The sequence below is a fragment of the Chiloscyllium plagiosum genome, chromosome 26, assembly GCF_004010195.1.
Source record: "Chiloscyllium plagiosum isolate BGI_BamShark_2017 chromosome 26, ASM401019v2, whole genome shotgun sequence".
Lineage (NCBI taxonomy): Eukaryota > Metazoa > Chordata > Chondrichthyes > Orectolobiformes > Hemiscylliidae > Chiloscyllium > Chiloscyllium plagiosum.
In genome coordinates, this window is record NC_057735.1 from 16334293 (window position 1) to 16362058 (window position 27766).

General features: G+C 42.4%; 2 protein-coding genes across 4 annotated transcripts in view; one reads left to right on the plus strand and one right to left on the minus strand.

The window, feature by feature from the left end:
• Nucleotides 1-17472, minus strand: part of LOC122563137 (protein pitchfork-like) — a 28945-nt gene extending 11473 nt beyond the window's left edge. For 2 of the 3 annotated variants that reach the window (XM_043716596.1, XM_043716594.1), the window contains exons 1-2: nt 17397-17472; nt 2028-2167 (exon numbers count right to left, since the gene is read on the minus strand). In XM_043716596.1, coding sequence (XP_043572531.1) covers nt 2028-2167; nt 17397-17415 — 159 coding nt within the window. In that variant the 5' untranslated portion in view covers nt 17416-17472. Of the gene's footprint in view, nt 1-2027; nt 2168-12620; nt 12704-17396 lie in introns of those variants that run through there. The other variant, XM_043716595.1, reaches the window with a different exon arrangement.
• Nucleotides 17473-18903: 1431 nt separating this feature from the next.
• Nucleotides 18904-27766, plus strand: part of LOC122563134 (acidic mammalian chitinase-like) — a 54672-nt gene continuing 45809 nt past the window's right edge. Inside the window, exons 1-4 of the mRNA XM_043716586.1 lie at nt 18904-19012; nt 20691-20723; nt 20811-21015; nt 27346-27396. Coding sequence (XP_043572521.1) covers nt 18988-19012; nt 20691-20723; nt 20811-21015; nt 27346-27396 — 314 coding nt within the window. The 5' untranslated portion in view covers nt 18904-18987. The remainder of the gene's footprint in view (nt 19013-20690; nt 20724-20810; nt 21016-27345; nt 27397-27766) is intronic.

Sequence of the window (27766 nt, forward strand, 5' to 3'; positions counted from 1 at the left end):
ATGACTCATACAAATATATATTCCAGGAAGAAGGATTCTAGGAAGGAATAAACCAACCCTGGGTAGCTAGGGAAGTTAAGGACAGGATCAAAGTGAAGCAAAGACACACAATGTTACAAAGATTAGATGTAACTCTGAGGATTTGGAGATTTAAAAGCCTACAAAAGATGAGCATAAAGTGGAGGGAGAAAATAAACTGAGGGTAAACTAGCAAATAATGCAAAAACGGATGTAAGAACTATCAATAGGAAAAGAGAAGACAGTGAACATTGGGCCCTTACAGAACAAGGCTCGGGAAATAATGGGGAGCCAGGAAATAGCAAAGGATTTGAACAAACACTTTGTATCAGTCTTCACGACTAATAGTGTTTCAAGCATACTAAATAATGAAGGGTTGAGGGGATTTGTGTGTCTTGGGGGGGAATAAACACAATAAGTATCATCTATAGAAGAACTACTAGGGAAATATGTGGGGCTAAAGGCTGATATATCCCCTGGATGTGATGGGTTGCATCCTAGGATATTAAAGAGAATAGCTTTGGAGACAGTGGATGCACTGGTCACAATCTTTCAAGAATCTATAGATTCTGGAAAAGTCCCATAGGACTGAAAAACTACCAAGAGAATATCCTTATTCAAAAAAGATGGGAGACGAGAAAAACAGCTTTACCTCTGAATTTGGGGAAATGTTAGTCTATTATAAAAGATGTAATAGCAGAGCATTTAGAAACTCATAATATAATCAAGGAGTCAGCATAGATTCAAGACAAACTCAGTGCAGTTCTTTAAGGAGGAAACAAGCAGGTTTGATAAAGAGGAACCAGCAGATGTAATATATAGTTCTTATATTTTCAAAAGGCATTTAATAATCTACCTTAAGTAGCCTTAAGGCTATTTAATAAAAGAAGAGCACATGGTATTGGGAACTTTATATGAGCATGGATAGAGGATTGGCTAACTAATAGAATTCAGAGTTGAGATAAATGGAGCATTTTCAGGAAGGCAACCTGTAACTAGTGCAGTACCACAGGGATCAGTGTGGAGCCACAATTGTTTACAATATATATTAATTACTTGAAAAATGAAAATGAAAATTGCAAAGATTGTGGATGATACAAGAATAGGTGGGAAGGCAAATAGTGATGATCAGAGTCTACATGAAGAAATAGGGATTAGATGAGTGGCAGAAATTGTATAGGTAGAAATAATGCAGAAAAATATGAAGTTATTCACTTTGGCAGGAAGAAAAGAGGAGTGAATACTGTTTAAATGAAGAAAGAAAATAGAATATTACAGCACAGGATTTTTGGTGTCCTAATGCATGCATCACTAAAAGCTAGTATCAAAGTTCAGCAGGTAATAGAGAAGGGCCTTTATTTCATCAGGAATGGAATATTTAAAAAATAGTTAAATCTATACAAGGTGCTGATCAGACCACAGCTGGAACACGGTGGACAGTTCTGATACCCTTATCTAAGGGAAGATCTACTGTTGTTTGATGCAGTTCAGAAAAGGTTGGTCTTGGGTATGGAAAGATTTGCTTATGTTGAATATGAGAGGTTAGGAAAATGAGGAGACCTTATTGAAAAATACAAAATATTTAGTAGACTTGACAGGATAGCAGCAGAAAGGTTGTTTCCCTTTGTGGACAATTTAGGGCCAGAGGGCATAATCTCAGAATAAAGGGTCTCCCACATAAGAAGGTGGTGAATCAGTGGAATTCTTTGCCATAGAGGACTGTAGGGTGGCTGAATAAGTATATTCAAGGCAGAATAGACAGGTTTTTAATAAATAAGAGAATTGAGGTGGGAGATGGCAGGAAAGTGGAATGAAGGAATATCAATCATCTGTAATCACATTGAATGAGAAACAGGCTCGATGGGTCACTGGTCTACTGCTGCTCCTATTCCTTATCATCTTCTGTGAAAACAGAATACTAACATTTACAACATGTTCTCATCTGAATCTACATTTATGCTCTCAATGTATGATGAATGGTAAGGTTAAAATTAAAAATTCTTCCATACAAGATAGGTGTCATAGCGCCCAGGTCCACAATCTGGTGTTCCTCTTATCGGGGGATATTCATTTCCATGTCTGTCTGGGGACCAGTAGAGTGGAAACATCTTTCGATCGGGAACATCTATTGGCAAATTGTTCTTTTTTGCTAGGAGAATTCGAGAGAAATCGTTGAAATAACTTACTATAGTGCAACAGTTCTGAAACAGCAATCAATTCCTTCAACAGTTACCATTTCATATTATGAAATGAAGGGTTTGAATTGTCCTGGATATTATTCATTCACTCATGGGATGTTGGGTAGTGCTGGCTGGCCCAGTATTTATTGCCTATCCAAGTTGCCCTTGGGGATTTTCGTGAGCTGCCTTCTTTATTGTTGTAGTCCATTGGTGTAGATATACCCACAAAGCTCGGTGAAAATGCTGGAATTCAGAGTCAAGATTAGAGCACAGCTGGTCAGGCAGCATCCGAGGACCAGGAAAATCGACGTTTTGGGCGAAAGCCCTTCATCAGGAATGAAGCAGGGAGCCTCTAGGGTGAAGAGATAAATGGGAAGGGGATGGAGCTGGGGAGAAGGTAGCTAAGAATGCAATAGGTAGATGGAGGTAGGGGTGAAGGTGATAGGTCTGATAGGAAGGAGGAGTGGATAGGTGGGAAGGGAGATTGGCAGGTAGGACAGGTCATGAGGACAATGCTGAGCTTGCAGGTTGGAACTGGGATGAGATGGGGGGAGGGGAAATGAGGAAACTGGTGAAGTCCATATTGATGCCTTGGGGTTGAAGAATTCTGAGGCGGAAGATGATACGTTCTTCATCCAGGCGTTGGGTGGTCAGGGAGTGACAGTGGAGGAGGCCCAGGACCTGCATGTCCATGGCAGAGTGGGAGGGGGATTAAAATGCTCAGTCACAGGGTGGTGGGGTTGATTGGTGCGGGTGTCCCAGAGATATCCCAAAAGCGCTCTGTGAGAAGGCGTCCAGTCTCCCCAATGTAAAGGAGACCACATCTAGAGCAATGAATATGATAAATGACATTTGTGGATGTGCAGGTAAAACTTTGATGGATGTGGAAGGCTCCTGTGGGGCCTTGGATGGAGGTGAGGGGAGAGGTGTGGACACAGGTTTTGCAATTCCTGTGATGGCAGGGGAAGGTGCCAGGAGGGGAGGGAGGGAGGGTGATTTGTGTGTAGGTGGGGGGGGCACGGAATAAACACAATAACTATTATCGATAGAAGAAGTTCTAGGGTGCAGTGGTAGTTTGGCGCACTGACCTCTACACCGCTGAATAAAGAGTGCAGTGGTAGTTTAGCACACTGACCTCTACACTGCTGAAGCCAGACGCCAACTCTAAGACACTTCCTCCTACCGCCCCCTCACACGCCATCACCAAACCACCATCTCCCAGATCATACACAACCTCATCACCTCAGGAGATCTCCCACCCACAGCTTCCAACCTCATAGTCCGGGAACCCCGCACCGCCCAATTCTATCTCCTTCCCAAGATCCACAAGCCTGACCACCCCGGCCGACCCATTGTCTCAGCCTGCTCCTGCCCCACCGAACACTTCTCCACCTACCTCGATACTGTCCTATTCCCCCCTTGTCCAGGAACGTTCAAGACATCACACATGCCCTCCAACTCCTCCAAAACTTCTGTTTCCTGGCCTCCAACACCTCATCTTCAACATGGACATCCAATCTCTCTACATCTCATCCGCCATGACAAGGGCCTCCAAGCCCTCCGTTTCTTCCTCTCCTGATGTCCCCACCAGTACCCTTCCACTGACACTCTCATTCATTTGGCTGAACTGATCTTCACCCTTAACAATTTCTCCTTTGAATTCTCCCACTTCCTCCAGATGAAAGGGATAGCCATGGGCACCCATATGGGCCCCAGCTATGCCTGCCTCTTTGTTGACTACGTAAAACAGTCCATCTTCCGTAGTTACACTGACACCACTCTCCACCTCTTCCTCCACTACATTGATGACTGCATTGGCGCCACCTCGTGCTCCCGCGAGGAAGTTGAGCAATTCATCAACTTCACCAACACATTCCACTCCGAACTTAAATTCATCTGGACCACCTCTGACACTCTCTCCCCTTCCTGGACCTCTCCATCTCCATCAATGGCGACCGATTCAACACTGACATTTTTTACAAACTCACCGACTCCCACAGCTACCTGGATTACACCTCTTCCCACCCTACATCCTGCAAGAATGCTATCCCGTATTCCCAATTCCTCTGCCTCCGCCTCCATTGTATCTGCTCCCAGGAGGATCAATTCCATCACAGAACACACCAGATGCCCTCCTTCTTTAAAGACCATAATTTCCCTTCCCACATGATTGAAGATGCCCTCCAATGCATCTCATCCACATCCCGCACCTCCGCCCTCAAACCCCACCCCTCCAAACACAAAAATGACAGAACCCCCCAGTCCTCACCTTCTACCCTGCCAACTTCCGCATAAACCACATCATCTACCAGCATTTCCACCACCTCCAAACGGACCCCACCGCCAGGGATACATTTCCCTCCGCACCCCTATCTGCATTCCGCAAAGACCGTTCCCTCTGTGACTATCTGGTCAGGTCCACATCCCACAACAACCTACCCTCCCCTCCTGGCACCATCCCCTGCCACCGCAGGAATTGCGAAACCTGCACCCACACTTTCCCGCCTCACATCCATCCAAGTCCTCAAAGGAGCTTTCCACATCCATCAAAGTTTCACCTGCATATCCACCAATTTCATTTATTGTATCCATTGCTCCCGATGCAGTCTCCTTTACATTGGGGAGATTGGACGCCTTGTCACAGAGCACTTTAGGGAACACTTCTGGGACACACGCACCAATCAACCCCCCCGCCCCATGACCAAACATTTCAACTCCCACTCCCACTCTGCCGAGGACATGCAGGTCCTGGGTGTCCTCCACTGCCGCTCCCTCACCACCTGATGCCTGGAGGAAGAATGTCTCATCTTCCACCTCAGAACACTTCAACCCCATGGCATCAATATGGACTTCACTAGTTTCCTCATTTCCCCTCACCCCACCTTACCCCAGTTCCAACCTGCCAGCTTAGCACTGTCCTCATGATCTGTCCTACATGTCAATCTTCCTTCCCACCTATCCGCTCCACCTTCCTCTCCGACCTATCACCTTCATCCCCACCTCCATTCCACCTATTGTATTCTTAGCTATCTTCTCCCCAGTCCCAATCCCTCCCATTTATCTCTCCAACCCAGAGGCTCCCTGCCTCATCCCTGATGAAGGGCTTTTGCCCGAAACGTCGATTTTCCTGCTCCTCGGATGCTGCCTGACTTGCTGTGCGTTTCCAGCACCACTCTAATCTTGACACCCACAAAGCTGTTAGGCAGGAAGTTTCAGGATTTTGACCCAGCAACCCTGAAAGATCATATCCATTAATGACAATTGTACAGTTTGGCATCATAACAAACCGCTTGGTCCATTTTACCTTGTTTCCTAAAACATTTTAAATACAACCCACCTAACCATTTGAAAATAAAAAAATTGCTCCATTATATTTCTTTAAACAATCTAAGCATTATATTTCCTACTGAAGGCAGTGGTGCATTGGAGGGGAACTTGCAGGTAGTGATGTTCCTATGTATCTGATACCCTTATCTTTCTAGATGGAAATAGTCATGGAAAGTGCTGTATAAGAAGCCTTAGTGAATTTCTGCGCTACATCTTGTAGACAGTACACATTGCTGCTTCTGAGTGTCAGTAGTAGAAGGGCTGAATGTCTGTTGACATGTGCCAATATAGTAGGTTGCTTTGTATTGCTCGGTGTCAAGCTTCTAGAGTGTTGCTGGAGCTGCAATCATCCAGGCAGGTGGGGAGTAATCTGTCACACTCCTGACTTGTGCCTTGCAGACGATGGACAGGCTTTGGGGAGTCAGGATGTGAGTTACTTGCGACAAGATTCCTAGCCTCTTGTCTGCTATTGTAGGCACAGTACCACCTATGACTAGTTCAATTCCATTTCTAGTTAATGGTAACCAACAGGATGTTGATATTGAGGGCTTTGGTGCTGGCAATACCACTGAATGTCAAGGGTGATCATTTGAATTTCTTATTGGAGATGGTCATTTCATGGCACAGTGTGGTGAAAATTTTACTTTTCTGCTCATGTCAGCCCAAGTGTGGATATTGTTGAAGTCTTGCTACATTTGTCTGAAGCAATACAAATAGTGCTTAATATTGTACTATTAACAATTCTTCCCTTTTGAAAACTGAAGGTCATTGGTCAAGCAGCTAAAGATGGTTGGACATAGGACACTACCACGAAAAACCCCTGCAGAGATGTCCTAGATAACTGGCCTCCAACCACCTCAACCATCTTCTGTTGTGCCAAGTCTGACTTCTGGAGAGTATACACGAGTCTCCATTGAAACTTGTTATGTTAGAGCTACTTTATGTCACACTTAATCAAATGTTGCTTTGCTGTCAAGGGCAGTCACTCTCACTTCAACTCATCTCTGGAATTCAACCACTTTGTCCATGTTTGAACCAAGGCTGTAGTAAGATCAAGAGTGGCCCTGGCAGAATCCAAATGAATGTCAATGAATAGATTACGCAAGTGCTGCTTTACATTTTTATTCACTTGGATCTGGGCTTCTCTGGCTGGCCAGCATTTATTGCCTGTCCCTAACTGCTGTTGCCCTGAGTGGCTTGCTTAGCATTTCAGAGGGCAGTTGAGAATCAACCACATTGCTGAGGATGTGGCACCACATGTAGGCCAGACCGTGTAAGGATGGTAGAGTTCCTTCCCTGAAGGAGATTAATGAGCAAGATGGGCTTTCCCAACAATCAGCAATGGTTTCATGGTCATCAGTTAATACTTAATACCAGAAGTTTTTTAAAAGTTAATTCAAATTCCACCATCTGCAATAGCAGGATTCAAACTCAGGTCCCCAGAACATTAGCTGAGTGTCTGTATCAATAGTTTAGTTGTAATGCCACTTGGTCAGCACCTTCGCTTGATAGGAGAAAGTGAGGACTGCAGATGCTGGAGATCAGAGCTGAAAATGTGTTGCTGGAAAAGTGCAGCAGGTCAGGCAGCATCCAAGGAGCAGGAGAATTGACGTTTCGGGCATGAGCCCCATGTGCCAGCTGATAATATCGAGGTCGGGCATGAGCCCTTCTTCAGGAAGAAGGGCTCATGCCCGAAACATCGATTCTCCTGCTCCTTGGATGCTGCCTGACCTGCTGCGCTTTTCCAGCAACACATTTTCAGCACCTTCCCTTGATAGCACTGTTTATAAAACCTTCCATCACATTACTTATAATCGATGGCATTAGATGGGCTGGTAATTGGATGAACTGGATTTGCCCTACTTTGTGTGTACAGGACATACCTGGGCAATTTTCCATATTGTCGGATAACTGTATCAGAATAGCTTGGTTCAGGGAGCAACAAATTCTGGAGCACAAGTCTTCAGGACTTTTGTCAGAATGTTGTCAGAGCCCATAGCCTTTGCAAAAGTGTCTCCACTCCAACCACATGGAGTAAATCAAATTGTCTGAAGACATGCATCTGTCATGTAGGGAACCATTCAGAGGAGTGTGAGATGGTTCATCCACTCAGAAGGTTGTAAATGTTTCAGCCTTATCTTTTGCACTGATATGCTGAGCTCCCACATCATTGAGAATAGGGATATCCCGTGAGTTGTTTAATTGTCTAACATCATTCATGACTAGATGTGACATGATGTGCTGAGCTGATTTGTTGGTTACAGAATTGCTTAGCTGTGTCTATTACTTGCTGTTTGACATGAATGTCATCCTGTTTTGTAACTTCACCAGGTTGACATCTCAATTTGGGGAATGAATGTCACATTGAGGCAAGGAAGGGATGGTAGGTTGAAAGAACCTTGGGTGACAAGGGATATGGAACATCTAATCAAAAGGAAGAAGGAAGCTTACTTAAGATTGAGGAGGCAAGATCAGACAGGGCTTTAGATGGTTACAAGGACTTAGGAGAATGGACTTAGGAGAACTAGAAGGGGGCATAAAAAGCTTTAGCAGGTAGGATTAAGGAAAACCCTAAGGCATTTTACAGAAACAAGAGGATAGCCAGAGTGAGGGTAGGGCCGATCAGGGATATGGAGGGAACTTGTACCTGGAGTCAGAGGAAGTAGGGAAGGTCCTTAATGAATGATTTGCTTCAGTATTCACTAGTGAAATGTACCTTGATGTTTCTGAGGACAGCATGAAACAGACTAATATGCTCAAACAGGTTGATGTTAATAAGGAGTATGTGCTGAAAATTTTGAAAAACATCAGGATAGACAAATCCCCTGGGTCTGTCAGGGTATAACCTAGGTTACTAGAGGAAAGAAGGGAAGAAATTGCTGTGCCTTTGGCAATGATCTTTGTGTCTGTACTGTCCGCTGGAGAAGTGCCAGATGATTGGGGGGTGGCAAATGTTATTCCCTTGTTCAAGAAAGGGAATCAGGTTAATCCTGGGAACTTTAGACCAGTCAGTCTTACATCTGTGATGGGCAAAGTATTGGAGAGGGTTCTGAGAGACAGGATTTATGATTATTTGGAAAACCATAGTTTGATTAGAGATGGTCAGCATGGCTTTCGCGAGGGGCAGGTCATGCCTCGCAAACTTTGCTGAATTCTTGGAGGATGTATCAAAACACACTAATAAAGGTAGAGCAATAGTGCTGTACATGAATTTTAGCAAGGTGTTTGATAAGATGGTAGACTCATTTGGAAAGTAAGGAGGCATGGCCCATAGAAGGTAGAAGGTGGTGGCAGATGGAAAGTATTCAGCCTGGAGCTTGGTGACCAGTCAGGTTCCGCAGGGATCAGTTATGGGACCTCTGCTCTTTGTGATTTTTATAAATGACTTGGACGAGGAACTCAAAGTACGGGCTAATAAGTTTGCCGAAGACACGAAGGTTGGTGGAGTTGTGGATAGTGTTGTAGATTGCAACGGGACATTGACAGGATACAGAACTGGGCTAATAAGCGGCAGATGGAGTTCAACCTGGAAAAGTGTGAAGTGATTCACTTTGAAAGGTAAAATTTGAATGCAGAATACAGGGTTAAAGGCAGGATTCTTGGTAGTATGGAGGAACAGAGGGATCTTAGGGTCCTTGTTGATAGATCCTTCCAAGTTGCCACCCAGGTTGATAGGATTGTTAAGAAGGCATATGGTGTGTTGGCTTTCATTAGCAGGGAGATTGAGTTTAAGAGCTGTGAGGTTATACTGCAGCTCTCTAGAGCCCTGGTTAGACCACACTTGGAATATTGTGTTCAGCTCTGGTTACCTCATTATAGGAAAGGTGTGGAAGCTTTAGCGAGGGTGCAAAGGAGATTTACCAGAATGCTGCCTGGACTGGAGGGCATGTCTTATGAAGAATGGTTGAAGGAGCGAGGGCTTTATGCGAGGGCTTTTTACATTGGAGCAAAGGTGAGGTGACTTGATTGATGTGTACAAGATGATGAGAGGCATAGATAGAGTGCTTAGCCAGAGACTTATTTCCAGGACAGAAATGGCTATCATGAGGGGTCATAATTTTAAGGTAATTGGAGGAAGGTTTAGGAGAAATGTCAGCAGGTAGGTTATTTAAACAGGGTGGTGTGTGTGTGGAATGCATTGCCAGCAGTGGTAGTAGAGTCAGATACATTAGGGACATTTAAACAACTCTTGAATAGGCACATGAAAGATAGTACAATGAAGGGTATATATGTTAGTCTGATCTTAGAGTAGGATAAAAGGCTGGCATAATATCGAGGACTGAAGGGCCTGTATTCTGCTGTATTGTTCTATGTTCTATGAATGGTTCGAGTTGGGAGGGGGGGGAGGGAGTGGAATGAAAGTAATCAACGGGAGATTTCCTGGCCTGTGGTTGACCTGATGCCATCAGACCTCATGGTCCGAAGTCATGTTGACGATTCCCTTGGCAACACCTTCCTATATACCACTGTGCTAATACAGCTGCTGGGTTTGTCCTGCTGGCAGGACAGGATGGTGATGGTGGCATCTGTGACATTTCCTGTAAGGTATGATTACGTTAGGCTGCAGCTTGATCGGTCTGAGACTGCAGTAGCCCCCTTATGTTACTAAGGAGGACTTTACAGGATTGACAGGAACCTCAGTCTGCAGAACCTCACCTGGGTCTCTGGATTACTAGTCCAATGATACCACTAGGCCATCACCTCCCCTTGGAGCCTCTCTGCATCCTCAGTCCCACCAAGTATTGTGCCATCTGCAGACTTCTAAAAATTATAAAGTGTTCCCACATCCAAATCACTGATAGTCCCTGAACAACTGGGATCCAAGCTCTGACCTAGTGGTCACAGCCTGCCGACCTGAAGTGATCTATTTATTTCTACTCTTTGGGCAAAATCTTACCAGGTCCTGAACAGCGTGAGAAGTCTGGGAGAGTCATTTGAGAAGTCCAGCAAGGCCTATCTTTACATTGGAAGCAACTAGTTGCATTTTTCAACAGTTCTGGACATCACAATGAGATTCTTGTTAGGGAGAAGTAAGGTCCTTATTAGATGGGGATTATTGCTCATTATCACCCTCACTAATATATAGCCTTCTATCATACCAGGAACCGGTAGAAGCTAGATGCCAAGAATTCCTGGCATGAAAGTCTGGGCAATTATCTCAAGACCACCCTTTTACACTCGCTCTTCCAGATTGCCATCTTGGATAATGACATCTTTCGGCAGGCTCCAAGGTAGTAGCTGCATATTCTCGAAATCTATGGATACAGGCATCTGACATGTGTTAGCCTCTTATATTATGTTTCTACACTTTTTGAAAACACTAGTAACTATTATTTCAGTGCTGCTGTAAGACACTCTGCATCCAGGGACAGCCAGCTCAGAGCTGCTCACTTGCTGTCTTAGTTCTGACTCAGTTTGTGCCTAACGAGATACTTGCAGTATCTCTGTCTTACCTTGACTGTTTGTTCTTTCCCCCTTCTGCCAGATTGTAAAGGTCTATGATACTACTATTAATTTGCTGTTTAGTGCTGACACAAAGCCAGGCACCTTGTCACACCTGTCAGCAGTGAAGGCCATGTCGCAGTCCAGCACCACGCTACATCGATTTCATACCTGCCCCATGTGCCAGCTGATAACGTATAAACATAATTGCTTGACACAAGCAAATGGCCGTATGTCAAAATCTTAAGGGAGTATTCCTCACTGTCCCTGAGAGGCATCATCCAGTCAGGGCATCCCAGCACATCCTCAAGTATCAATCCAGGGGTTCAGGCACAGCCAGATGTCTGGTTGGGGAGCTCACAATCAGGGAGCCTGTACCTCTACAGTCTGGGGAGTAGGTCATAGCCAATCCCTGGGTCCAGTGCAGCCACATCAGGGAGTCATAGACAGTCAGAGGATCATAGATTCATACAGCACAGAAATAGGCCCTTCAGCCCAACTCGACCATGCCAACCAGGTTTCCTAAACTGAACTAGTCCCATTTGCCTGCATTAGGCCCATATCCCTCTAAACTTTATTACTTGTGACCCTTGGGTATTAGTCTACTGTGTACAGTCCAAGTCCTGAACACAAACACTCCAGACTCTCACACAGGTTAATCATGAATCCCCACTAAAGCCCAGAATGCAGCAGCAAAGCCTGTGCCCCAGGAGAGCTGGAGCCTGGTTCTCAATGTCACAGTCACCAATCGTCCTGCTCACAGTCCAGCAGCTGCTCACTTCACAGCTTGGTCAATTTTCTAGAGATAAGGATGGATGGCTTCATTATCTTTTTTAAGCTTACCATTCTGGTCATACAGAAACTCTCAACCAAACAGTGAATCAATCAATCAACCAAATCAGATAGTAAAACATTAATATTCATTTACAGAAGTGATAAATTATCGACAGATTGGTGTCCTCAAAAGGTTTTCTTTCCTCTTTACCCTTGCACTCCATCTCGGCACAGTCCTAGGGTCAGCAGTTGAGGTGGAGGGAACCCCCGGAGGTGTTTGTTGTCGAGAGAGGATCAGAGATGCTGAGCGCATCCTGTCCATAGCTTTAACTCCTACACGGATGAGGATGCCAGATAGGATCAGGGTGGAAATTCTGCTGCCTCCAGAGTGTCCTGAGAGGGGAATTGTGTGTGTGTGTGTGTGTGTGTGGTTCCTCCTCCTGGAACCACCCTGTCACCTTGCGATACAAGGGTATCTGCAGTGAGGTCAGGATTCCTCCATCCTCTTGTCACATTCCTATTTGTCCTGGAGACCAATGGCTCAGGCAATGGAGGGTAGACCCTGTGACCTGGGTCTCCATGGCAGCTGCTAAGTGTCCACAGAGACAGCCAGACTGTGACATAGCTGAGACAGCATGGTGCCTGTGATGTTGCTGCAATCTCACAGCCATTGCCCCCAATGCAAAGCTGTCTGCAGGTCCATTTGAATGAAGTTTTAAATGGCCAACACAATGGGATCACAGTCTCCTGTCTGGGGTTTGGCAGGTGCCTGGTCTCCAGTAGCCCTCCAAGTGTTTTTCCCTTGACCAGCTGCAGAGACATGGCAGTGAAGTGCTCACCAGCAGGTGCTCCTGCCTCTGATCTAGGAAAGATACTCACTGAGGCATCGGTATTTGAGCTCTAGGAGCTGCAGGAGGCAGCTTTTCCAGCGCTTCCTCTGAGGGCTCTATGCTCTCTTCCTCCAGAGGTGGAGGGGTGGGGGGGAATAGTTCATGAGGCATTCCTCTTGACAGCAGACACCATGGCCACTGTGATGGTACCTGCAGGAGACAAGAGAGAATGTGGTGACCAAGGGGTGAATGGTGTGGCAATGTTAAGTGTGCAGTGGAGGTAGTGGGATAATAGCCCAACAATGAACGAGACACCTTACTCAGTCACTGTGAGACGTTGGTTTCTGCATTCCCACAGCAGGGCTTCCAGTCTTCACTGGCCAACTCCAAGATCCTCTCCTTGTAGGGGGTAAGGAGCTATATGTCAGTTGCCCCACCAGTACCCTGGCCCTTTCAGCTCTGTTATGGACTATTTTATCCTGCAATGATACCAAGGGATGGACTGATTGACATGAAAGTGGCTGGCCTAGCTATTAATGCTGGTACAGGTTGTGGGTCAGGGTGGGGCTGTGGGGTGGAGTTGAGTGAAGGAAGTTGTTACATGCAATACTGGGCATGGTAGGGAATCAACCCAGGTAGGAGGTATGTGCAGTAACAGAGCGAATGTGAGGTAGCAAAGATGGTGGCACTGACTCTGGTGAAGTGGAGAAGATCATTCCCTTTCTTCCTGCACTTCTGGGCATTCATCTGCACCATGCAGACTGCACTGACCAGGATGATGACCAGAATAAACTGGCATGGCATAGTGACCTGGTCTCCTCTGGCAAGAAGATAGCTCTCTTTTGCATCATCCCATCTGCCAGGAATTTAAGGTCCTGATGGCAAAGTTGGATACTAATTTGCCCCTTTCCCTGCAATGCTGAGGGAAGGATATGCAAAAACAGATGGGGCAACTCCAGAATGCCACTATTCAGTAAGCCTTTTAAATATGGCACTGGTAATAGGCTATCCTGGCAATGAAAAGAACTTCCAGTTATGGAGAGTGGGAGAATGGGGCTATCATCAGATGAGATGGATATCAAAGGGGCAGCTTAGATAGTGAATGAGGCAAGTTTGGTACCATAGGGCAAGAAATCTTCCATGAAGCTCCGTGAAAATGACACAGCCAAAATATCACAGAACCCCTACAATGTGGAAAGAGGTCATTCGTCCCTTTGAGTTTGCATCAACTCTACAAAGAGCATTCCACCCAGAACCACCCTGTCACCGGAACCCCACTTTTATCATGGCTGACCTGCACATCTTTACTGTGGGAGGAAACCAAGCACCTGGTTGAAACCCACTCAGATACAGGGAGAACATGCAAACTCCACACAGTCACCCAAGGCTGGAATTGAACCTGGGTCCCTGCTGCTGTGAGGCAACAGTGCAAACTACCACGCCACTGTCCTGCCCCTTATATTGCAATATGATACATTTATGGTAAATATGGTAAGATTCAGCCCTCTGTTTCAGTCTGTTAAACAATCCTCAATCCAATTTTATATATTACCTCCAATCTCACATGTTCACTGACTTCCTTCATAGGACTTCATTAAAAGCCTTGTTAAAATCCAAATATATCACATTATTGCCTTATTCGTTCTGTTACTGATATTCTTACATTGAGTCTGCCTAATTGGACTATTGTTTTTTCTTAATGCCCAGCAATCACATCCTTTATAATTGATTCTAGTATTTTACCTGCTATTGACATCAGGCTAACGAATCAGCAATTCTCTCTCCTTTCTATCTTAAACCGTGAAATTTCATTTGCAACTTATCAGTAAGCAATATTTAATACTTAATAGAATTTAGAAAGATACCAATGTATTCACAATTTCTGCACCAATCTCTTTGAAAACTCAAGGGTAAAGATCAAATGCCAGGGATTTGTCAACATTCAGACTAATGATTTTTTATTGACACAAATTACTTTCAAATCCTTATTCTTCAATGACTGCTTGTAATTTTCTCCATGAATACAGACACAAAATACTTAGTTTCGCTGTCCTTGCTCTATTTCCTATTTCCTCTTGCAAGGATGCCTGCCTTGAAGAAGTTTTCCACCTCTCTCTACAAGAATCTCAGGGAGTCCCTCTCCCACTGCACTATTGTACTCTCTGCTACTTTCTCCCCACCCCCTTTCCTCCTCTTACTTATCTCTCCACCCTTCAGTCTCTCCGCCTGTAGTCCTGATGAAGGGCTTTTGCCCGAAACATTGATTTTACTGCTCCTCGGATGCTTCCTGAACTGCTTTGCTTTTCCAGCACCACTCTAATCTAGACTCTATTTCCCATTATAAATTCTTCAGTTTCTGCCTGAAATAATCCTACATTTGTCTTTGATAATTATTTTTGCATCCCTATGGAAGCTTTTACAATCCATTTTTATGTTTGATACTAGTGAACATTCATGTTCTATTCTCCCTTTATTAATTTCTTACCCTCCTTTTGAATTCTATAATCAAATCTTCAATTCTGCAATATTTTTGGCATCTTTACAAACCTCTCCTTTTGACAGGGGGATGTGAACCTATGCAGAGGGTCAGAGGAAGGTGAAGAACAAAAGACAGAAATGGGAATAAGAAAAATGATATGCAGAGAAATCAAAGGCCAGGATCAAACAGTGCCACAGTGAAAAATAATGGGAACAAGACAAGTAATGCAAAAAAAACCCGAGCCTTAAAGCTTTTTGCCTTAACACCCAGAGGAAAAGCATTGAAATGGATGAATTGTGCAAGTAGATGAAAACAAATTTAAATTAGTTAGAATTACAGACTCATGGCTGCAGGGTGACCAGAGATGGGAAATGTCTATTCAAGGGTATTCCGTATTTAGGGAGGATAAATAAAAAGGAAAATTCCAAAAGGACGAGACAGAAAGAATATTCCCAATCATGCAGGAGTCCAGACCCAGGGGTCACAGTCTAAGCATATAGGGTAACCCATTTTAAGAATGAGATGAGAAATTTCTTGACCTAGAGAGTGGTGAGCCTCTGGAATTTGCTACCACAAAGCAGTCAAGGCCAAAAATTGCATGACTTCAAATAGCAATTGCATATAGTACATGGAGTTAAAGGATATGGGGGGGATTAGTGTGAACAGACTATTGAGTTGCATATTAGCCATGATCATAATGATTGGTGGAGCAGGCTTGAAGGGATGAATAGCCGAAAACTGTTCTTCTTCTTATAAAACTACCTTGAACTTCTTTTGGGCACAGGTCTCTCGCATCTGTGACTCTGCGATCTAAAAACTCTGAGCTCAAATTTTGCAGCTGATGACTGTACAAGCCTAGACCACATGAAGCATCCATGACCCCACCTAGCTTACAGTGGGCATTTCACTCAGCAAGTCTGTCCTGCCATAACATAAGTTTACTTTCTGAATATTTAGTTTGAAATGATTGATCTGTAAACTGCAGAATCATAGTTCAAAAAATCTGCAGTGTGCTGCCATGACTCAAAATTAGAAGCACATTTCCACCCAAGTATGAATACTATTTTGAAAAAATGAGCTATAACAGATTCTAAAGTTGTTCTAGTTAATTATAAAAGTTGATTGTTAGTCTTTTGTAATTTTTAGACAACGGAACTAGACTAACATTTGGTTCAAGTATATTGTTATGCAGAGGCTGTTTTATATTAAAAAATGGAGATTATATTGTATTTGTAAAAAGCGAGGAACAAACTGCTGTGAGGATTTTGAGTGTCACTGCAGTCAAGTGCTAAGCAACAGTATATCAGTTTAAAAAGCAATCAGTTGAACACCTTATAGGGGTTTATAAAATCATGAGGGGCATGGATAGGGTAAATAGTCAAGGTCTTTTTCCCAGGATGGGAGAGTCCAAATTTCAAGGGCATAGATTTAAGGTGAGAGGGAAAAGATTTAATAGGGTCCAAAGGGGCAACCTTTTCATGCCGAGGGTGGTGCATGAATGGAATGAGCTGCCAGAGGAAGTGGTGGAAACTGGCACAGTTACAACATTTGAAAGGCATCTGGATGGGTACATGAATAGGAAGGGTTTAGAGGGATATAGTCTAAGTGCTGGCAAATGGGATTAGATTAATTTAGGATATCTGGTCAGCATGGATAAATTGGACCAATAGGTCTATTACCGTGCTGTACATCTCGATGACTCTAAAACTGGAAGAAATGCTCTGAATGATGTGCTTGCAAAGTGATTACTTCAAATTTTATGGAACCTGAAGATGTGACGCTCCCTGAAAAGAAGCTCATTCAATAGCAAGTGTTAAAGTGGAATTGGAAATGCACCTGATATTTAAAGAGGAAATGCACGGCAACGGAGAAAGAATTATACTGATCCAATAGCTCTTCTGAAGGGATAGCAAGGGGTTGATGGGCCAAATAGCTGGTTAGAAGATTCTATCTTCACAATTTTGACAGTATGCGTAATTTTATTACCAGTTCAGGATGTGACAGTCTTTCTAGTTAATCAAATACTGCAACTAGGCAACTTTTTATAATTTGAAAAGGTCACCAACTTAAAGTCCAGCACTCCCAGCATGGTAAGGAACCGTTTCCTTCCAGTCCAGCCTAGATATTCTAAAAGCAGCAGGTACCCCCTCAGGAAGGAAATTGGTTTTCCTCTCCCTCCATGCTGGCAAATCCTCGCCGTGTTAGAAAATCGGCTCCCTACAGCCTGGATGTGAACACACTGCTGGTTCTATACAATGTTTTAATTCACTGCTCCACTCTCTGTCCACAGATCCATGCCGCAGCTAACATAAACACACTGACTAGGTTGGAGTGGAAACATCTTACCTGTCCATTTCGGAGCCATGCCGAATACTGATACTTTCCGTTGCCACTAGTTACCCAGTGTTTACCTGCAACCACCAGCTGCACGCATGCGCTCGGAATTTCCAGCGTGTATCGTCTCAACCGCAAGAATACACTTCCCACGCCACCTCACTGCACCCTGCATTCCTATTTTATTTTCCTTCAGCCCCTATCCTTTCATTTTACCCCCAGCACACGCCCCACCCCGGATTAGCACTGTGTAAGAAGCCTGATTGCCAAAACAAAAGTGGTGTCAATGGCAGAGAAACAGAAGGGGGCATTTCGAGGACACTGTCCAGAGTGTGTTGCTGGAAAAGCACAGCAGGTCAGGCAGTATCCGAGGAACAGGAGAATCGACGTTTCTGGCATGAACACTTCATCAGGAATTATGCCAGAAACGTCCAATCTCCTGCTCCTGAGATGCTGCCTGACCTGCTGTGCTTTTCCAGCACCCCACACTCGACTCTGAGCTCCAGCATCTGCAGTCCTCACTTTCTCCCATTTCACTATTCACTTTGCAAAGTTACTGCGAGGCTACAATTATAGAACAATACAGCAGAGAAGGAGTCTATTCGGTCCCTTTGCACTCGTGCCAGCTCTTTGAAAGAGCTGTACAGTTGATCCCACTGTCCACGCGGTGGGGTTGAATAAATTCCGTATCCGGATGAAATTTTGGTTGAGACCACAACTGGTTACATTGGCACACCATGACCCAGCAAATGAAAATAGGGTGGACAGGAGGAACTACCATCTCCGTGTACAGATTGAAGGGTCTGTGAAACACATAATGGATGGGTAAAAACAATGACTGCAGATGCTGGAAACCAGATTTTGTATTGGTGGTGCTGGAAGAGCACAGTAGTTCAGGCAGCATCCGAGGAGCAGCAAAATCGACGTTTCGGGCAAAAGCCCTTCATCAGGAATGCTCTGGTGTATGATGTTGTGACGAACTTCAAGTGGGATGGAGAGGCACACTATTGATAAATACAATTAGAAATTAACAAGAATAGAAAGGAGATGTGAGTTTGCGTTAAAGGTTTTTATTACACGTGTGAACAACATTGAATTTATAATATCGAGAAAGTACTCCTGATTTGAATTAAATTAATTCAAAAGCTATAAGAAGTTCCAGATTGAGTATACATGCACCAGCCATAATCAATAAAACAAATTACTGGAGAAATTCGCCAAGTCTGGCATTATCTGAACAGAGATACAAGAATTAACTTTTCATGTCCTTCATATTTACATTTTTTATTCATGGTAAATCTAACGAGAAAAATACTAATTCTGTCAATGAACACACCTCCTGTTCATCCGGTCTGACAATCACGTGCATTTTGCAGTCCAGTAATGTCATTACGTCCACTACCTGTTCTGGTGGATCATTCCAAATGTTTACCATTCATTACTGAAGGAGTTTATCTATTTGTTCCACCACCTTAACTTCTTAGTTAATCATTTTCTGTCGTAGGAGCTATGGGGACAGTATATGGTTTCTTTAGTACCACAGTGTCATTGACTACAGCAGACATAAAGCTGCAGAGACACTGACAGTGAACTGAATCCAAAAATGGAGAAAGTGTCTCGTTTAATTGGTAAGTAAGAAAATGATTTTAAAAATTAAATCTTTCAATAATTAGAAATTAGAAATAGTGCAGTGTTGTGTTAGGTTACATATGTTGTAAACTGAAGGCATTTAATACAAAGGGGTTGAGTTGTGGTTTACTAGTCAATACCTGTGTGTTAAGTATTCTGTCATGCTGCTTAAAGAAATTCAAAACATTTTTATTAAACAAAACTGGTAGGCCTTTCCATGATGGATACATGAACATTTGCAGTTCCCATTGCACTTGAACACTGGGAGCAGCAGGCCTATCAGGAAGGCCGGATACTGGATATCTATGACACCATATAAAGGCATCCAACACCTGTTAGAATCAGGGTGCATTCTGGCTGCAGAACAGAAGCAAGCTAACCCTTAAGAAATGATTGAAGGGATTGTTCAGCAATTTCCAAGATTCTCAGATGCTTCACCTTTGACATTGTGCAGGCTGCAATGAATAGGTTGGAAATCCTTTTTGCCCCAAGACATCCTTTTCACAGGCAACAGGCAGCAGGAAGAAATTGTTGAGCATGTCAATGCAACTGGAATTGTGTTCACAATATGGCTGCAATGCAGTAAGAAAGTCAATGATATAACTAGAACAGTTTAGTGAAGGTAAGGAGACTCATAGGGCAGAATCTGTTCTTTAAACATTTTCAAGCATCAGGACAATTTGCAAGTCCAAACTTTGCATAGGTTAGAAGTGTACTAATAGTGAGGAACCCACGTTGTTGGTACCTCAAAGGGCTCTCCTTCTCAACCAGTTCTCTTGCCTGAGGTCTGGTGACCCTCAGGTTAAACCTCCATCAGTCGTCTCTCTCTGAGGAAAGAGCAGCCCTATAGTCTGGTAAGACTATGGCAATTTTACCTTTACTCTTAGAATACGGAGTCTTCTAGGAGGCAGCCAGATAAGGGGAAAATTCTGCATTTACCAACCATTAAGACAGCAATTGGGTTCCCAAAGTGGGAAGACTGGGGCCAGATTGTTGAAATGGCAGAGAATTGACTGAATGTACTCATCCAGCCCAAAACTTGAAAAATATCAGAACATCATACCCAAGATTAGATATGATTCCATAATTGGGCAACACTTAATAATCCTAATTGCTTTATGAATTATATCAACTGTTTAAGGTTATCAGTTGGGCCACAATGTGACTACTTATGTTTAATAGAAGCTACTGATATTCATACATAAGGTCCTGTGCTTTGCAAACAGAAAGAATATGTCCACACATTGTACCTTTTCAACCAAATAAAAGCTTGTTCCCTACAGGATTGTTCATAGCAGTTCTTTGACCAATCAATGTTGACTTTCATGGTTTGAACTTAAACAAAAACTTGGAGTTACTTTCTTCATAATGATAATTCTCAATGATAATCCTTCAACCAATAAGAATCCACTTGCCAACTAATCAGCACTTTCTTCTGATGCAGTATGAATAGATGATCAGTTTCAAATTTGTATTGCTGTGATTCTTATAATGACCACAGATGAAAAGTTTTGACAGCATGTGTAATTTTATTACCAGTTCAGAATGTGACACTCTTTCTAGTTAATCAAATACTGCAGCTAATCAAATTGTTTTTATTATTTGAAATGTATTATATTTTACATGAGAGAATGAATCTCCATTTTAAATCAAATTTGTTTTACCGTTTTTTTCTAGTGGGATTCATGCTGTTGTCCCAACTAGATGTGGGTAAGTCACAATATTAATGTCAGATAAGATTTAAAAGACGAAGGATGATGGGCAACTTTCTTATTCTTCATTATGTTCTGTTTTTAGGAACTACCTTTAAATTGATTTGTTATTTCACAAATTGGGCACAGCACAGACCAGGAATAGGCAAGTTTATGCCAGAAAACATCCCTCCTTGCCTGTGCACCCATCTAATTTATGCATTTGCTGCCATTGATAATCACCATAAGATTGTGACGAAGGAAAAAAATGATGAAGCTCTTTATGCATCATTTAACAGTCTCAAAACAAAGTAAGTAGTGATGTATCTCTCAGTAGTTCATCTGTGTACTGAAAACAGTTGTACGATATAGTTTGCATGTGTATATGTAACTGCTAAATCATAATCCACCATTTTGCTGCAAGTTTCTCCCCACTGACCACAGTCATGTTCTTTGGTATAATGTTCAAATCCTGCGGTCCCTCAGTGTGTTACCCAATTGCTCAGTCTTTATGTTTGATTCCGTGTAGTCGCTTGCTAACTGATTATTAAAAGGCTGTCTAATCCCAATAATAATCCTGTTTACATAGGATTTTCACGTATATACATTTTCCAGCAAGATTTATTTGGATTAGTTAGGAGATTGAGCCTGATCCAATTGTTTCCCCATTTCTATTGCAAGGAGGATAGGTCAATTGAACCATTCCAAATCCTGCTCCAGCAGAGATTGGATAATACAACATTGAAACCTCTGCTGTTTTTGACTTTAATTCAATTTAGTCAAATATCTATCAATGGAATGTAAACAAATGTTTGGCAAAACTCAGTAGATTGGGCAACATCAGAACTGATGAAGAGTGACTAGACTTGAAACATTAACTTTATTTTCTCCCCATCTGCTGCCAGAACCACTGAGTTTCACCAGCTTTTTCTGTTTTTGTTTCAGATCTCCAACATCTGCAGTTCTTTATTTTATTTCTTAATGATATGTTGCCCTTAAATATCATTTAATGGTGACATCTCACAAAATAAAGGCAAATGACTAAGTACGGGCCACAAGGGAGCATGTTGCTTGTTTCAAGTAATGAAGCATATCAGAGAAAGATGGATAAACACCACTGGACTTCCCAATTCAATGTTATAAGATTTATGACACAACTAGAAAGGAAAAACAAAGTGCGCAAAAGCTAAGATGCCTAGATTGCATTTCAGCAAATCTTAGAAAGATCAGGAGAGAGTTTCATGTGTTCTACCCTGCATGACGTGAACTCAGCAGAAAAATTATTTTGGAGGGGTGCCCTTCACGCACCATGTCAAAATAAATGATTGGAAGGTTGTTGTTTAAACATTCATGAAATAGCAGGAACTAGCTGAAAGACTTAAGGATCCAAATAGAAGAGAGTTTACTGACTTACACCAAGTGGAAACATTGTGTGACTTTTTTGATGCCAGAGCAATCGGAACCTGACATAATAGAAGGTGCTGCATATTCATTTAGTTACATATTCTCAGAAAAAGAATCTTGAAATGCAAAAGAATCACTTTCACCAATGCAAGACCCAGAGATGCCTGTGTGATTAAATTCCATGGACATTGTATTTCACACACACTTTTTTAGTCAAACATAATATAAATTTCTCTGTTCACATTTAGAATGAAACTATCTATGTGAGCTGGTATTACTGACTCCTCTCAGAGTAACACTGTAATCTCTCTGCTCTCTCTTGAAATGATCTAGCCTAGAGTTTGGAGAACTTCCTCCACCACAACCAATTTTATATCTCTGCTTCTAAATCTGTTGTAAGATTTGCTGTGTCTAAAAATAGTAACAAAATCAAAGTGTCGTATAGAAACATTACAGAATTATACTTGTCCAATTACTCCTGTTGCTTAATCTCACTTCATTCATTAGTATAGCCAGCAATAGTTTTGAACTTGGATCTTAGTTTAAAATGATAATGTTGATTCAATGGCATATTGTAAACCATTTCCAGATCCAATCAACTGAATTGATATCACCCATCTTATATTACTGGCCAAAGTCAAAATTAGCTCTGTTCCCTCTTCCTGTCTGCAACACAAATTATTCAAACTATTCATTTATTATGATCTCTTAGCCATTACATTAAGAATTATATAAAGAATTTGGTGTAGTAGCTGAAGGTACCAATTTGGAAATTAATGCCTGGGCTAAGTGTATACGCAAATGATGCTGCCCTCAGTCCCTCTAGCCTGCTCCACCATTCAATAGGATCATAGCTGAACTGACATTCCTTGCTTCCACTTTCCAGCCTTTTCCTGTAACATTGATTGCCCTACTGATCAAAAACTTATCTATCTCAGTCTTAAATATAAACAAGGACTCTGTCCTCACAGCCCTCAATGTCAAGGCAATCCAAACACACTCAACCCTCTGAGAAAAGAAATTCCTCCACATCTCAGTCTTAAATTGGTGCATCTGTTTCTGAGACTGAGCCCTCTGGTCCGGGACTTTCCTATGAAGGGAAACATCCTCTCAGCATTTGCCCTGTCAAGCTCTTTAAGAATTCTATATGTTTCAATTAGACCACCTCTTGTTCTTATAAACTCCAGTGAGTAGAGTCCCAACCTGTTTAACCCTTGCTCATAAGACAATCCCTTCCATACACAAATGATCCTAGTAAACATTCTCCAAACTATCTCTGAAATTATATCTTTCTTTAAATAAGTGGGCCTTATATAGTGGATGATCACTATATCAGAGTTCTCCTCCAAATTCTACCCTCTCCTAATGTAGAACTGCATCACTGTTGTTAGGAGAAAAGATCCAGGACTTAACAATAGTGTACCTATATCACATCGACCTCAGTCAGGCAGCACCCGAGAAACTCTTCATCAGGAATGTTGTGGTTGGACGGGGTGGAGGGCAAGGGGCTTCTACTCCTCCGATACTGCTTGACTTGCTGTGCTTTACTAGCACAACACGTTTTGACTCTGATCTCCAGCATCTGCAGTCCTTACATTCTCCTTCAGCGAGGAGAAAGTGAGGACTGTAGATGCTGGAGATCAGAGCTGAAAAATGTGTTGCTGGAACTCAACATCATCTTCTCAAGGGCAATTAGGGATGAACAACAAATGCTGGTCTAGCCAGAAATCCCCCAACTCCTGTGAAAGAATAATCTGTTACATAAATTATACAAGATTAGTAATAAGATAGACAAGGTGACTATGCTTATTTCAGGCCTGGTTCAGGGGTGACCATCGGAGCATGCAGGATGAGTGGGAGGTCTCAGGTGGCTGAAAAATTCAGCAACATCAATCACTGAGAGAGAGGAGGGGTTCTCTCTGCCTTATTCTTGACCTCAGTCAGGACTTCTTTGCCTGCCTTATGCAAGGAACCAAAGAAGAACATTTTATTTTTAAGTTCTAATTCAAATAGGAGCCTTGAACCTAGATTGCACTGTTGGGTTTAGTTTCAGGTTCCTGGAGTCCATTTGGTGTATTGGCCTCTAGGGATCAGTCATATTTCTAATGAACCACTTAAGTGGAAGTTGGCACATAGGGCCTTACCCACAATACTTGTTTACTTTTGATGTTATAAGACATGGGGAGAAGTTCTGGGTTTTACAAGACCAGGATGAATTTCCCAGAGCAGGTGGAAAAGTAAATCAACATGACCTACAGCATTGTCCATGGAATCTTTTGGATTCTTATCAGAGTTGAATGGGATATTAACGGAACCTGTTGTGGAAAATCTGCATGTTTCTATTCAAATAAAGAATGCAAAAGACTGGCAGTGCATCCCAGTTAAAATTTCAGTGCATAAAGTACTTGTTATGAGGTTTACCCAGAGGATAGATTTTCTCAACAAAACAACGAATCTGAAAATACAATAAACATTTCAATAATCTGTTTATCAATAGTCCAAGGTATAGAAAAATTCCTAGATACTATCATGGTAGGGAATGTAGTGAAAAGAAACTGGCGGTGAAGGTTCTTGATTTTCATGTTTGACTCCAGGGCACAAGAGTCAAAAAGTATGGTGCTGGAAAAGCACAGCCAGTCAGGCAGTACCCGAGAAACTCTTCATCAGGAATGTTGTGGTTGGACGGGGTGGAGGGTAAGGGGCTTCTACTCCTCCGATGCTGCTTGACTTGCTGTGCTTTACTAGCACCACACTTTTTGACTCTGATCTCCAGCATCTGCAGTCCTTACATTCCCCTTCAGCGAGGAGAAAGTGAGGACTGCAGATGCTGGAGTTCAGAGCTGAAAAATGTGTTGCTGGAAAAGCGCAGGAAGGGCTTAGGCCCAAAACGTTGATTCTCCTGCTCCTTTGATGCTGCCTGACCTGCTGCGCTTTTCCAGCAACACATTTTTCAGCTCCATTCTCCTTCAGCACACAAGATTAAGGTAAAGAAACTGCTATTTTAGCAGTGAAAGATATTCAACCCAATAATTCGGGAGCACAAAATAATTCAATTAACAAAAGCACGGATGAAACTCATATCAATTTGAGTTTTGACATGCATTGACTCTCACAAGATGTCAAAGCATCAATCTGTATCATCATCTCCAAATTTCTACTAGGCTTTGACCCACTTCAGATCCAAAACAGCCGTGCCTCCATCTGCTCCTTCAGTTGTAGCAGGCTGTACTTCATTTGCACTAGTGATGGCAGAATCTTCAGCCTCCTCTATCTTACTCAATGGCACTCCTTCCCTGAAACAGTCTGCATCCAAAACTCTGAATCTTTCAGAGCTCTAGCATTGAGGAAGAGTGGAATGGAATCTAAGCATTAGTTTTTAGACATTTTTGCTCATGCTTCCACAGATGCTTAGATTCCATTCCATTCTATTCTTCCTCAATCATACCCCTTGGAATATTTTTGTGCTCAAATAAAGTCATCATACAATCTTAGTTCTTGTTATGTATTATTTTAGTGATGTTGTTTTAGTTTCAACTGTTGTCTATCTTCATCCACTTGAAATTGTGAAAAATGTAGTACATTTCTTTTTAAAAAGTTCAGGAAAAGGATAATAAAAAACTGAGAATATTTTGTTACACAAATATACTAGACCATAAGACCATAAAACATAGGAGCAGAAATTAGGCCATTCAGCCCATCGAGTCTGCTTCACCATTCAATCATGGCTGATAAATGTCTCAACCCCATTCTCCCACTTTCTCCACGTAACTCTTGATCCCCTTGATACTCAAGAATCCATCTCCATCTTAAATATACTCAATGACCTGGCCTCCACAATCTTCTGTGGCAATGAATTCTATAGATTCACCACTCTCTGGCTGAAAAAATTTCTCATTATCTCAGTTCTAAAAGGTCTTCCCTTTACTCTAAGGCTATGCCGTCTGGTCCGAGTCTCTCCTACCAATGCAAACAACTTCCTGACATCTACTCTGTCCAGGCCATTCAGTATTCTAGAAGTTTCAATTCCATCAAGTATAAACCCAGAGTCCTCAAACATTCCTTATACATTAAGCTTTTCATTCCTGAGACCATTCTCATGAACCTCCTCTGAACACGATCAAGGACCAGCACATCCTTATGGAGCTATGGGGCCTAAAACTGCACACAATACTCCAAATGTGGTTTTTCCAGAGCTTTATAGAGCCTCAGAGGTATATCTCTGCTTTTATATTCAAGTCCTCTCAAAATAAATGCCATCATTGCATTTGCCTTCCTCACTACTAACTCAACCTGCAAGTTTACCTTGAGAGAATCCTGGACTAGAATTCCCAAGTCTCTTTGCACTTCAGGCATCTGAATTTTCTCCCCATTTAGAAAATAATCCATGCCTCTGTTCTTCCTACCAAAGTTCATGACCTCACAGTTTCCCACGTTGTACTCCATCTGCCACTTTTTTGCTCACCTCTCCTAACTGTCCAAATCCTTCTGCAGCCTCCCCACCTCCTCAATGCTACCTGTCCCTCTACCTATCTTTGTATCCTCTGCAAACTTAGCCAGAATGCCCTCAGTTTCTTTACAGAGGTTGTTAATGTATAAAGTGAAAAGTTGTGGTCCCAACACTGAGCCTAGCGGAACACCACTTGTCACTAGCTGCCATCTCAGAAGGACCCTTTGATCCCCACTCTCTGCTTTCAGCCAGACCTCTATCCATGCTAGGACCTTGCCTCTGACACCATGGGCCCTTATCTTACTCAGTAGCCTCCTGTGCAGCATGTTGTCAAAGGCCTTCTTGAAGTCCAGGTAGGTAACATTCATTTGTTGTCCTTGGTCTAAGGGAACTGGACTGAAGACAGGTATATGGAGTTGGGCCACAGATCAGCCATGATTTCATTGAATGGTAGAACAGGCTCAAGGGACTGAAAGTGCTACTTCTGTTTCCATGAACCATTCATATGTTGCAGTAAAATATATGAGGTGCAATGACTGATTGGTAGTTTACAGAACAGTGAAATATAACACACATACAAGTAATTTATTGAGAACTATTGATTCAGAATGTGTATACTTTCTGTTACAGGAACTAAGTAGGAAATTAAGAATACATTACCCACAAAGGGTAAGCTATTTCCCATAGATATTTCTGAAATGTCTTTCACTGAAGGCATGAGCTTCCAAAATTGTGATATTCAATATATATTTTTCATTAAAACGAGGCATTGTTTTGCTTTTTCCATCAGGAATCCTAATTTGAAGACACTCTTGGCTATTGGAGGATTTAATCCACAAAGGTAATGTCTATCACAGATATAAACAGGTAATGAACTATATATGGAAATATACATTTTTCCCCATGGAGCCAAGTAATGGTTGGTTTGACATTCAGTCTTAAAGAGCAAATAACTCAGATTGTTGGGATGAGAAAATCTAGTTCATTAGGAACTCTTAAAATTCCAAGCTTTCTAGCAGAAAGGGAATAAAGCCTCATATTTAGATTAAATATAAAATGTTATTCTCCACTTTGGTTGCTTTGATATAAAGGAAAACTACGCTCTGAAAACTCAGCGTTCTTAGTTTTAGTTATGTCAGTGGCATCTGTAAATCACCTGAGTTTCTTACCCAGAGAAAAACATTTGTGCTCACTTGCACAATAAATGCAGA